The 13,361-nt window shown below is 35.9% G+C and overlaps 1 protein-coding gene and 1 pseudogene across 1 annotated transcript; both read left to right on the forward strand.

Moving 5' to 3' along the window:
* Positions 1-1,754: 1,754 nt before the first annotated feature.
* On the forward strand, positions 1,755-5,516 carry LOC133293017 (uncharacterized). The gene is made up of 7 exons (XM_061491530.1): positions 1,755-2,223; positions 2,604-2,645; positions 4,064-4,146; positions 4,242-4,343; positions 4,452-4,666; positions 4,875-4,969; positions 5,061-5,516. The coding sequence occupies exons 1-7, from the start codon at positions 2,082-2,084 to the stop codon at positions 5,312-5,314; spliced, it is 933 nt and encodes a 310-aa protein (XP_061347514.1). The 5' UTR covers positions 1,755-2,081; the 3' UTR covers positions 5,315-5,516.
* A 1,250-nt stretch (positions 5,517-6,766) lies between these two features.
* On the forward strand, positions 6,767-12,925 carry LOC133293030 (transmembrane 9 superfamily member 10-like; annotated as a pseudogene).
* The last annotated feature ends 436 nt before the right edge of the window (positions 12,926-13,361 follow it).

A 13,361-nucleotide genomic window follows, 5' to 3' on the forward strand; every position in this document is an offset into this window, starting at 1 on the left:
CAAAAGTTGTGAAAATATGCTCCTTTATTTTTTTTGTATCATGCATTTCTTCTGATGTCATTTTCAGTTGAAAAATTAAAAAATTATAATGAAAAAGACTATTATAAATCTGAAATAAATTATAATTACAAAAATATTTTAATTTCTACCTCAAAACGACGTCATTTTGAGCTCAATGTAGATTATTAGTTATCTAGATTGACCGTAGAAAAAGTAAACTAATATATATACTTTGTGGTTCTGCTGCCAGTAAAGAATGATACTTTTTCACGCAAAACAATCTTGGTAAAAAAACAAAAGAATAGACAAAATATACAGAAAGAGATAGTTGAGAAGGATGTCCTGAAATCTAAATTGACTATAATGAGAAGATCTTCAAAGTGAATCACAGACAGCTTAGCTAAATGAATTTTAAGTTTGAATTACTTATAAAACGACGAATTCATCCAATTATGTTTTCTAACCATATTCAAAAAGTAAACAGGTAAAGTTCTGTATGTTTCGTTTGCTTACATCCTTCGTGGCTTTATATGTTGAATGTCAAACTAATTTTTATTGGGGCTACTTAGGATGCCTTTTTCCACTTTGGATACCCAACAATAACTATACAAATTTCGAAATTACTTAATTACCACTCTTTACACAAAATCACTGTGTAATTTACAACATTATCTAGTCATCCTAATTCATTAAAAGAGATTGATCGTAATGTTTACAAAAAAATAAGAGATTGATCGTAATAATTAAATGACAATGCAAAACACCTTAGGAAGAATTAATTAAAAAAATAATTAACAATACAAAATAAAAGATAAAGAACTGATAACCATTCTAGTAAAAATCACTATTAAAGGCACGTAAGCACATTTATGGGAATAGTATTTATCTATTTAAAAGATGAGTTCGCTTTTTCTGTAGTTACTGCATATAAGTTATCTGCAGTAAGTTCAATACGACGTCGTTTTGGGCGAAAATTATAGTATTTTTGTAATTTTAATTTATTTCAGGGTTATAATAGTCTTTATATTTATAATTTTTTAAGATTTCAATACTAAAATGACGTCGTTTTGGGAACAAAATGCAAATAACTTATCTACATTAACTGCAGAAACATTTTTCCCTCAAAAGATATAACCGTATGTCATTTTAGATTCTAATCGTTAATTTCTGTTTATCAACGATTATAATTTATTGGGTCAAATTTAACGGGTCAAACTTATTATTAATTAATTAATAATTTTAATCCAATAAATTATAACCGTTGATTGACGAAAATTAATAATTAAGATATAAAATGACATATGATTATATCCTTTAAAAGGATAAATATTTTTTCCAATTTTTTTTGTCAAAATCAAATTTTCTTTTCTTAAAAAAAGGAGCTAAAACAAATACAGGCTGATTCTCCTATAAGATATCAAAACAAAATGAAATGGTTTAATAAGGATTAGGTAATTTTGATCAAGGGAAAGTGTGTGTTATTTTAATGGATTTAATGAATGTAAAATTGTGTCATTTTAAGAGAGAGAAAGAGATAGATAAAGAAGAAAAGAGAGTTAACAAAAAAAATAAAAATAAAAATTTTATTTCTTTACAAAAGAATATAACTTGTGTCATGTAAGATGGTAAATTTTTAGATAAAGACTTTACCCTTTTGATTATCACCATTTCGCTGGTGCACTTAGTCACTGACACAGCAAATAAAGAGGGTTGGGAGTGTAAGAAAATGAATCTATGGCAAGAAAAAGGGCATCCTTGGACCTTGGACTTTGGACATTCCTTACTTCTTCAGTTCAGACTTCAGAAACAACCTCAAAACCTTTTCTTCTTTCACTCCAAAACACACAGAAGAAAAGGCTCATAACCCAAAAAAGAATTAAAAGAAAGAAAAGAAAAGAAAAACTCCCTTTTTTGGCTGTCTTGCATTTTGCTCATGACAGAGAGTAAAATATAATAGCATGACAACCTGTTCATGTTTTGTTCTTTTTTGAAGCATTCCCTATTCATTTAAATCGATTAATCATGAAGTAGAGAGAAGGGCAAGGAGTTAGAGAGAGAAAGATTGTTTCTTTTTGAAGAAAATGAGTGTATCTTTGACTGTGATGACCTTCAATCTCCATGATGATCAGCCACAAGACAGTCCTAATTCGTGGGAGAAGAGAAGGGACTTGTGTATAAGCGTTGTTACCAGTTACTCACCCATCATCCTCTGTACCCAACAAGGTTCTTTTTCTTCTTTTTCTTAGTGTTCATACTTCTTGGTATATCATGTCTCTCTACATGCTCCTCTAATGTTTGTGTTCCTATGTGGATCTTATTTTTCATCTGGGTTTGCTAAAAATGGTTGCTTTGCTGTTTCTTTCTGTGATCTAAAAGTTTGGTGGATTGTTCTAGATCCTTCTGGATGAAACTGGCTTCCAATATTCAATTCCTTGGCCATTGAAATGCGTTTATCTTGATGCTTTGATTTGAAGATTTTTGCTTTGCTTGTGTACAATTGTGCTCTTCCCTTACTTGTCCCCAACCCCCTTCTCTAGTGCTCTCTCCTCAGATTGTTTGATCTGGGTGCTCTTTTTTTATATTAAATTTGTATCTTGATTCAGGAGTGAAAACTCAATTGGATTTTCTCCAGCAGGGTTTGCCAGGTAACTACTTTTTGAATAACTTGTTCTTCAGCTTCTGAAAGGATTAATTTATAGTTTTCAAATTTATTACATGCATGGTTTTGTCACAATCATGTTTTTATATCTTATGGCACTGGTTATGAAGAGCAATATCTCAATAAGGTGCTGTTATCTATCATGTTGCTTAAAGTAAACTAATGCTCGTTATGCAGATTTTCTTATGTGATGCCTGCACAATAGATGATTTGGTTATGTTAAAATGGGTGTGTAGTTCATTCAAAAATGTCAAAAGGTTAGATAAATGAAGATTCTAACTGGAATGAGAAATTATTCATGCAAATAGGCAGATGCTCTGGAAGCTTTCAAATTTATATATCAGGAGGAAGTGGGAGAGGAGTGTTGTAGGCTTTTCAGGATTTTGCTTGATATAAAATGTCGGAATGATTAAAATACCTAAAATGCCTGTTTGTTCAGCTAATAATCTTGCGGAGTGATATGAGTAAGCATGACTATGTACTAGTTGTTTCAGGAAATATTTTCATCTATCTCGAGTGACCTGTCTTTCTTCTTTCATTATTTTGTCCCTTTAATTTGCCTTGGTTTTATGCTCATGTTGGAAATTTTTAGCTCAAATTGACTAGCCTTTGCTAATGAACATGAATTAATGTTCAAGGATGGCTTGCAAACTACTTAAATAAACGATTATTCTGCAAGAAAAGATAATGATGCTTGGATTCCAAGGAAAGAATTCAGAATACCATTATCATAAAATTATGTATTAGATTTCAGATATTAATTGTACTTATCAACTCATAGTGAAACCTGATGATAACTGGAAACTAGCTGTAATATGGAAAAAACAATGTGATAAGACACCTCTAAGGGTGTATATTAGAAGACGTCACAGAGGATCAGCCCAAGGGGGGTCAGCTGAGGTGGCAGGGAATATTTTAGTTGAAGGAATTCAGTTAGAGGGGAAGGAGAGGTACATGCTGTGTCTCTTAACACAATGCTTTTCACAAGAATGATACCTGAGGTCTTGTCTTTCCACCACTTGTGAAAACCTTGTTTGCTTGAGGTGAGCTTACAAGATCAAATACAACTCAGATGGTTTTCTGTATAGAGGTTCAAACTACTCATAGAAAAGGGCTTTTTATATATCAGTGGTAGTACTTGTAGCTCAAGGCAGTAAAAAGGGATAGTCTTGACTTCATTTTCAATACTGTTACTAAAAAGGGTGCTATTTTCTTCTACTTGCGTTCAGAACTGGCTCAAGTCCCCGTTAGACGTTATGAACACTTACATCACTTTGTTACTCTTTTTCTTTCTAGAAATAAGAGGATGTTGTCTTTTATATAAGTTATTCCAGTCAAATCCTTTTTGTGCTTAATATTACTCTACTTATAAATGGATTTTTCTACTTTGATAAAAACATTCAGGTTATGATCAGTTTGGCATATCTCGAAAAGGGCCCCAAGACACTTCTGATGAGCATTGCACCATCTTCTACGATAAGGAAAAGGTATGAGATTATTTCAGTATTATCTGGTATAATTTTTCATTTAACTGGTCAGAGAACTTATTGGTTCACCTATGTTATATTTTTCTTAAATGAAGGTAGAGCTTCTGGAAGGTGGAACCTTTTGGTTGTCTGAATCTCCCTCTGTACCTGGAAGCATGTCATGGGGTTCTGAAGTTCCTTGCATTGCAACATGGGCTATATCCTTTTGATTTAGAAAAGAAATTATAAAATAAAATGTTTTCAAACTATGTTTTACTTTTGTTGCGCAATATTCGAATTATTTGGTTCTTTGACATGATGTCCACACATTTCAACTTAAAGGAGTCGAGCCACCAGGATTCTCATTTCAGATAGTAAATACAAACATGGATGAGTTCAGTGCTCGTGCCCGCAGAAGAAGTGCTTTACTCACATGGCAGCATATTGCATCCTTACCCCCTAGCCTGCCAGTTATGTACTGTGGAGGATTCAATACGCAAAAGGAATCAACTACTGGACGCTTTCTTCTTGGAAGATCGAGGTAGTTTCTGACTATATGCATACATTTACAATCATTATTATCAATTTTCACATTTATATCATGTTACTGTCAGGAGCTCAGGTTCATATTTCTCATAATGCTCGGTGCACCTATCTTCGTTATTCATTTAAGTTGGATTCTGCGATGAGATGCAGACTACAGTAGAGTAGTAGTTTGTAACTTGTGTGTTTACTGTGATTGAGTGCAGAGAGCATGGTGTAGTTGGGGATATGAGGGATGCATGGCCAAGTGCCCGCGTTAGGAAAAATGTTTCACTAATCCGCACTTATCATGGATTCAAGGGTACTGTTTTGATGTTTATACATATATTTTTTTTCTGTTTTATGAGCATGATATGACTAATATTACTCAAGTGTTATGTGGTGCTTTTTAGGTGACAAACAGGGAACCCTTGAATACCTAAAGTTAATATTTAGAGCCCTTTGCCTCTGCTGGGATCGGCAAACACAGGATCTTCACATTGATTGGATCCTTTTCAGAGGTAGATCATTGATTCCTGTTTCATGTGAAGTGGTGAATGATAATATTGATGGGTATTATCCATCATCTCATTTTCCTATATTTGCTGAGTTTATGCTTCCTCGCACTGTAAGAATGCTAGAATCACCTGTACAAGAGGATAACTGAAATTCTATTTCTTGCTATATCTGGCTTCCCTCCTTTGTATCTGTATCCATCATGAATTCCTTTTGTAGTTTATATTGGAATTTGTATTTATACTGTGGGACTATGGTATTGAAGTATGCTTTATACATGCTTCTGAAAAATGTGGACACATTATTATGAGTAGGTACTTGAGGATCATGTATTTATATTTTAACAGACTTCAATTTGCATGTATTAAGTTTTTCCCGCTCTTGGAATTCTCGATTGAAGTAATTGATACAAACTTTGGACCCGTTGGATGAGTTTTTTTTTCAGTCAGAAATTACTTTTCCCCCAAAAAAAAAGCACTTTTATTTTAAAGCGCATTTGGATGCTGCTTTTAAAAAAAGCAGAAGTCATAAAAAAGTCAAAAACTTATTTTTTTCAGAAGCTAAAATTTTTAACTTTTCAAAAAAAGTAAAAAGTAAAAAGTCAATATTTTTGAAAAAAAATAATTTTTTTTTTAAATTTAAATAGTTTTAACTTTTATAAAAAGTACTTTTAAAATAAGTAGGGTATAAAAGTAACTTTTTTTAGAATGCAATCCAAACACACTCTTTGTCCTCGAAGTTTTAAGGGTGTGTGTCTTGTCTACTAACTTATGTTTTCACATTCGAGAAATACACGATGATAACTAGTTTTTTCTTTTTATCCATGTCATAACAATTTGGTAATGACTTGTTTGTAGTCTGCTAAATAACGTTAGATTATGAAGAACAAATGCAAGGTGTTCATATTAATACTATATAATGTTTATAAATTGTTTGAAAAGGAATCATAAAACAGAATAAATTCAAAATTACATATTATCCGAAAACAATTTTTTTTGGGCGAAATTTAAATGAGTAGTTATCAAGATTTGGATCTAGATCTATCAAAATTCTTTCTTTTCTTTTTCTTTCAATAGGGACCATTAATGACCAACTTTTTCTTAATATTGCATTGGACTAAATGCAAACGACTTTTTTGCGCATTGTAGTAGACGCATTCATATAATTTTATTGAGGGAAATTATTTGCTTACAGGAAAATAGATATATTTACCCTGGGTTGGGCTAAAAGATCAAAGTGAAAAAATATTTATACCCAGCTCAATGCAGGCTCAAAAATGTCAAATTAATTTTTTTATTATTATTTAAAGTTTATTTAAAATACAACATTTATATATTTTAAGTAATAGTTAATTCCACACCAAAAAAAGAAGTAATAGTTAATTAAAAATATTTTAATATAAATGATTTAAAATTTGTATTTTTTTAAACTCTAATTAAATAAATGAGTAAATAAAATGCTATTTGATCCAAATAACTTGATATTATGGTGATAAATTTGAATTTGATTCAAGTAGGACAACTGAATTTCAATGAAGACACATTTTGACTTGTATAAATTGTTCCAAACACTATTCGTCAAAAAACCAAACATTTAATTAGTGATGGAGGGTTTGTTATCAGGTAGGTAGTTCAGTTATCTCTTTATATACAGCATTACAATCGAAACACCATAAAGAGCACTCAAATTTAATTTATATATTTTTTTAGATTTTTTTCAATGTGTGTGAAATCACCGTTAAAATTATGGATTAGATGACGAGTGTCTGAAATCATAACTCAAATGTGTTGCGAATCCTCATTTTTGTGTCTCAACTACTCTCTCTCTTTCTTTTTTTCTTTTTAAATACCAACCCTAATTACCTCTTCATGGCTAATTTTCATTCAAATCATGCAATGCTGGAAGTTGAAGGAAGGAGAAATGCTTGTAATACACTCTCTTACGTGTAGCTATAGTCTTTAATGGTGAATTTTATGTGACTCGCATGAAATTCACTCAATAATAAAGAGTGTGTTATTAGCATAATTCTCTTGTAGAAATTGAGGTTGTATTTTCCTTTGCTGACTAAATTTTGCATTTCCTAAGTTCTTAAGCCGACACAGTTGACACCTTTTTTCACATGATTAAATCAATGCATAGGTTATCAACCTAAGAAAGAGGTGATAACTTTTCATAAATCATCATAACATTGATATATTATCTTATGTTCATTAGTGAAATATTAAAAACAATTTGGATTCTTCCAGTTTAAAATGAGAGAACCACAGATGTGTAATGTTGTTTGTGGAGTAACTCTTAATGCAATAACAGCCAAAGAATTCATGGAAAAGATAGATGATGAGTATCAGGTGAACATGTGAGGCACTAATGACCCTTAAATTTTACTTTTACAACTTTATGTCAATTATTTCTGAGACAAAAGGATATTCTACCCTTACATTGTTGCAGGATTCTAGACAATCTTCCATTGGTTATTCCTATCAGAAGGCCTGATCAGGAATCTGTATCTGCATGGCTTCCTTGTTGGTCTTAAAGGACAATATTCAGGAGTAAGTACAAGCTTGCTGAGTGCTGATCATTACTTTATAATAATTGGTTTGAATTCATTTTCATCTCTTGTACTCAACTGTTGACAGAACAAAGAGGTAAAGTATTTTATCCACAACCACTTAACATTTGTGGTTTAGTGTCATAAAGATCCAGTGACAGAAGTGTCAAGGATTGTAGGATTTGAGGTTAAACCATTCAGGTTGTTGTATTATAATTCTTTTACAGCTGATTGTTAGAATAGTTTTGTGCTAATCTCTCAATTTCATGGTTAATAATACTTGTACATTGAAATATTCCTAGTGTAAAGCATTAAAATGAAGGTGAATGGAATGAGAAGATCCGCTTAACTACCTGTGATCCCCATGCAAAAAAGGTAGTCACCAAGTCTGAATCTCCTCAAGAGATTGAGGACAAGAATGAAATCATTTTTACCTGTGATGATGAGTTTGAGGTTAGTTACCATAATTCATAGCAATTGAATTACCACACGGTGCCACTAAAAAGCCAGCAATTGAGGATCCTGTAAAGACAAACAAGATAGCTAGGCAAATCCTGAAGCAGGCTTGGTACATGAACCCGGTCTGCTCTATTCTAATAGGAGGCATTCTCCCGTTTGGTGCAGTCTTCATTGAGCTTTTCTTCATTCTCACATCAATCTGGTTACATCAATTTTATTATATATTCGGTTTCCTGTTCGTCGTCCTCATCATCACTTGTGCTGAGATCTCAATTGTTCTCTGCTATTTCCAGCTGTGTAGTGAGGAGTGAGGACTACTTTTGGTGGTGGAGGTCTGATAGGATTAAAACAATCTCACAGCAATAATTTCTCAAACAATACTTCTATATTACTCGAATCAGCAATTTCAACAATAACCAGCAAGAAAACTGAATTTGGGTTACAAACTATAGTGCTGCTATAGCTCAAATATGCAGAAGAAATAAAGAAATAAAAGAACAGAAAGTTAAAAGGTCTCAAGGTCCTTCGAGATGCCCTGAGTTATCTCCATTGCCTAAGCAATTTCAATGACCACCATGGTACCCTTTACACACGCTCAGCACTCCCCTTTATCCATCTCAAGCACTGCATGAGAAACAAACTTTTTGTAACAAATTAGCTGACTCAGCATGCTCCATAGAATGAGACAAAACAGCATCAGCATCAACCATATTCTTCTTGGGCCATTTACTCCTATTACGGTCCCTGATATAAACTTTGCCATATTGGGCCTTGTGTAATTGGGTCCTATCAATACTTCCCCCCAACAAAATCACCTTGTCCTCAAGGTGAAAATCTGGAAATTGAGCTTGTATATCAGAAAAATCCTCCCAGGAATTCTCAAAAGAAGGGAGATTAAGCCACTGAATTAACACCTGGACTCGTCCCTGATGGTCCCGACGCCATTGTAACACTGAATCTGGTTCAACTACTAATTCCCACCCTTCGAAGAGACAAGGAGGCAAAGGCTGGGCATTGTCCACCGGTTGAGCAACCTTCTTAAGTAATGACACATGGAAAACCAGGTGAACCTTGCTAGAAGGAGGAAGGGCCAACCTATAGGCCGAAGTACCCACTTTAGCTACTACTTCATACGGCCCATAATAGCGGGGGCTGAGCTTCTCATTCAACTTAGTAGCCAAAGATTTCAACCTGTATGGTTGTAAACGTAGATAAACTAAGTCACCTTCCTCAAAATGAACCTCACGCCTCTTTTTATTGGCCTGAGTTTGCATAACCGCTTGGGCCTTGAGCAAATTAGCTTTTAATTCATCTAGAATGGATTCCCTATCAACTAACAATTGAGCGACCGCATCCACTGTGGGAAAACTATTCCCAACTCGCAGGAGGCTAAGAGGATCCACACCATACAAAGCCTTGAATGGGGTCATCCCCGTGGAGATTTTGTATGTAGTGTTGTACCAATACTCAGCCCAATGAAGCCAATTAGGCCAGGTACGTGGCCTAGGACTACAAAAACAACGTAAATACGTTTCGAGGCTCCTATTTACCACCTCTGTTTGCCCATTAGATTGGGGATGGTAAGCAGTAGTAAAGTTCAGCTTGGTACCTGAACACTTAAACAACTCGGACCAAAAATGGCTCTGGAATAAGCGGTCTCTATCAGATACAATGGTCAGAGGGAACCCATGTAGTCTCACTATCTCCTTAACAAATAGGCCAGCAACCTCCTTGGTTGTGTAGGGGGGAGCCAACGGCAAAAAATGAGCAAATTTGGTAAGACGGTCAACCACCACAAGTATAGTGTCCAATCTATGAGCCTTGGGTAACCCTCTAATGAAATCAATGGATATATCAGTCCATACTTGAGATGGAATAGGTAAGGGTTGTAATAAACCAGCAGGGGAAAGGTTCTGGATCTTGCTCTGTTGGCATGTAGCACAATCCATCACATAACGCTGGACTGTTTTCCTCATACCCTCCCAAAAAACCACCCCTACCATACGCCTGTATTCCTAGAAAAGCCAGAATGGCCTCCAATGCAAGAGTCATGAAATTCAGAGATAATTGAGGGAATAAATCGGGAAGAATGGGCTAATACCAACCTGTTTTTATAGAAAAGACGTCCCCCTTGGATGTGGAACCCTGTATGAGATGCTGGATCCCCCAATAGATCTTGGATAATGCCCCTAAGCCTCGGGTCAGCCTGTACCTCTTGATCAATGTCCCCTAGTTGTGGTAAATGAGCCGAGGATAGGAGACAAAAAACCTCACTACGTGATAGTGCATCAGCAACCAAATTTGCCTTACCCGGTTGATATTGAATTTCAAAATCATAGCCCATTAACTTAGAGACCCATCTTTGCTGCCCCTCACCAAGTACCCGCTGCTCAAGTAGGTACTTAAGACTCTTCTGATCAGATTTAACAACGAAGTGTCTGCCTAACAAGTACGGTCTCCACTTTTGGACAGCCAACACAACAGCCATGAGCTCTTTTTCATAGACAGACTTCCCCATAGCCTGCTGAGAGAATCCCCTGCTGATATATGCCAATGGCCTGCCCTCCTGCATTAACACCGCCCCAATACCCTTGCCAGAAGCATCAGTAACTACCACGAATGTCTTGGAGAAATCTGGAAGAGCAAGCACGGGGACAGCAGTCATCAAATGCTTTAATTGCACAAAGGCAGCCTGCGCAATATCATTCCATTTGAAAGAGTCTTTTTTCAACAAAACCGTGAGAGGACGTGCTATTTTACCATAATCTTTGACAAACTTCCGGTAATAACCGGTTAACCCAAGGAATCCCCTTAAACCTTTCACATTTTTAGGAATGGGCCACTCCTCCATAGCCTGTATCTTTTGAGGGTCAGCCTGTACTCCCTCTTCAGTGATGATGTGGCCTAGATACTCCACCTGTCTTTGCCCAAACACACACTTCTTTCAGTTGGCAAATAATTTGTGAGCACGCAATACCTCAAATACCTTCCTTAAATGGTCTACATGCTCATCATCCCCTTTGCTGTAAATTAATATGTCATCAAAAAAAACCAGGGAGAATTTCCTCAGGTACGACTTCAGCACATCATTCATGAGTGCTTGGAATGTTGAGGGGGCGTTTGTAAGGCCAAAAGGCATGACTAAATACTCGTAGTGCCCCTCGTGAGTCCTGAAAGCCGTTTTGGGTATATCTTCCTGTACCATTCTGATCTGGTTGAAACCAGATTTGAGATCCAACTTGCTGAACACCCGGGATCCACCAACTTCATCCAATAGTTCATCAACCACGGGTAGAGGGAATTTATCAGGAACTGTGACCTTATTCAAGGCCTTGTAGTCCACACAAACTCGCCAGCTCCCATCTTTTTTTTTACCAAAATTACAGGACTGGAGTATGGACTGACACTAGGCCTAATCATACCATCACTAAGCAATTCAGCTACCAATTTTTCAATTTCAGATTTCTGGAAAAAAGGATACCTGTAGGACCTATTGTTAGGCACCTAAGCATCTGGTTTCAAAATAATGGCATGGTCTTGGCTCCTTTTAGGTGGGAACCCCTTAGCCTCTGCAAAAATGTCCCCAAACTCCAGAAGCAGATCATCCATCTCCCTCCACTCGGCCTGAAATGCGTGAGAACGACTAGGATTCTCCCACTTAACGTAATAACCTGCCCTTGTTGCTCCAAAGCCTTAGCCATGGATTTTAGGGAAGCAATGGTTCGGGAGAGAGAAGGGTCACCCCTTATGGTCGTCTCTTGGTCACCGGAGGTATACTTAATGGTCATTTCTCTGAAGTTGGCTTTGAATTCCCCCAATCCTTCGAGCCCATCTAACCCCAGAACGACGTCTGCACCTCCTAAATCGAACAGGAACAAGTCTTGAGTGATGACACTGTCTTGTACCCCCAAAACCACTCAATTTCCTGATGATCTCCGCTTGATTTGTATCGCTAGCTTCCATACGTTTGATCAGTTCCTCCTGTCCCAGCTTCGTCCAACGTAAGCGTTCTTCCATTCCTTCCATGGTTCTCGTACGAACCATAACCCAGCTCCCAGATGGAGCTTTGATACCAATTGATAGGATTAAAACAATCTCACAGCAATAATTTCTCAAACAATACTTCTATATTACTCGAAGCAGCAATTTCAACAATAACCAGCAAGAAAACTGAATTTGGGTTACAAACTATAGTGCTGCTATAGCTCAGATATGCAGAAGGAATAAAGAAATAAAAGAACAGAAAGTTAAGAGGTCTCAAGGTCCTTCGAGATGCCCTGAGTTATCTCCATTGCCTAAGCAATTTCAATGACCACCATGGTACCCTTTACACACGCTCAACACTCCCCTTTATCCGTCTCAAGCACTGCATGAGTAACAAACTTTTTGTAACAAATTAGCTGACTCAGCATGCTCCATAAAATGAGACAAAACAGCAACAGCATCAACATATTCTTCTTGGGCCATTTACTCCTATTACGGTCCCTGATATAAACTTTGCCATATTGGGCCTTGTGTAATTGGGTCCTATCAAGGTCATATCTGACTTCAGGTTCCTCTGCACTCTACCTCTTCCTATATGCTGCTTTTTACTTCTTCACAAAACTTCAGATTACAAAGCCAGTCTCTGGAGTCTTGTATTTTGGGTATATGCTGCTGCTTTCATATGCTTTCTTCGTGTTGATTGGTACAATTGGTTTCTATGCGTGCTTCTGGTTCACAAGGCTGATCTATTCCTCAGTCAAAATTGACTGATCTTTGCCAATTCTTAGTCCCATGGTTCCAGTTCTAAGTTTTAAGCACAGATTTTTTAGTCTCCTCAGTATAGGTTGTTTTGCAATTCTTAATTTTTGTTCAAATTATCAAATGTATTTTCCGAGTATACATATTTGTATTCTTAGCATTTTAGTATCCTCCTTCCCCTTTTCATAGTCTCCTTGAATATTCTCATTGTTTTGTATGGCACATATGTGAGGACAGTGTCCTCAATGCCTATCTTTGAAAAAAAAAGGAAAGGAATGCTTGCAAGTAGTAAATGTACACCTTGGTCTCGATCCTGTATGAAGACATCAAATCAGTTTTGTCAATAAGAAATTTGTTATAAATATTTCTGTATATACGTCAGCATTTTTACTTGAATTTTTCTGATATACACTTGCATTTCATAGAAACGGAGCATGGTTTCCCTTAC

The sequence above is a fragment of the Gastrolobium bilobum genome, unplaced genomic scaffold, assembly GCF_033153095.1.
Source record: "Gastrolobium bilobum isolate Gb01-03AN ecotype WA unplaced genomic scaffold, APGP_CSIRO_Gbil_v1 utg3588, whole genome shotgun sequence".
NCBI classification, from domain to species: Eukaryota; Viridiplantae; Streptophyta; class Magnoliopsida; order Fabales; family Fabaceae; genus Gastrolobium; species Gastrolobium bilobum.

What these genes read in the sequence shown, in the direction of transcription:
- LOC133293017 (XM_061491530.1), top strand. Translation starts at nt 2,082, where the DNA reads ATGAGTGTATCTTTGACTGTGATGACCTTCAATCTCCATGATGATCAG. An exon ending in TCTCCAGCAGGGTTTGCCAG is followed by an intron (nt 2,646 to 4,063) that starts GTAACTACTTTT and finishes AAAAACATTCAG; the next exon opens with GTTATGATCAGTTTGGCATA. An exon ending in TTTCTTCTTGGAAGATCGAG is followed by an intron (nt 4,667 to 4,874) that starts GTAGTTTCTGAC and finishes GATTGAGTGCAG; the next exon opens with AGAGCATGGTGTAGTTGGGG.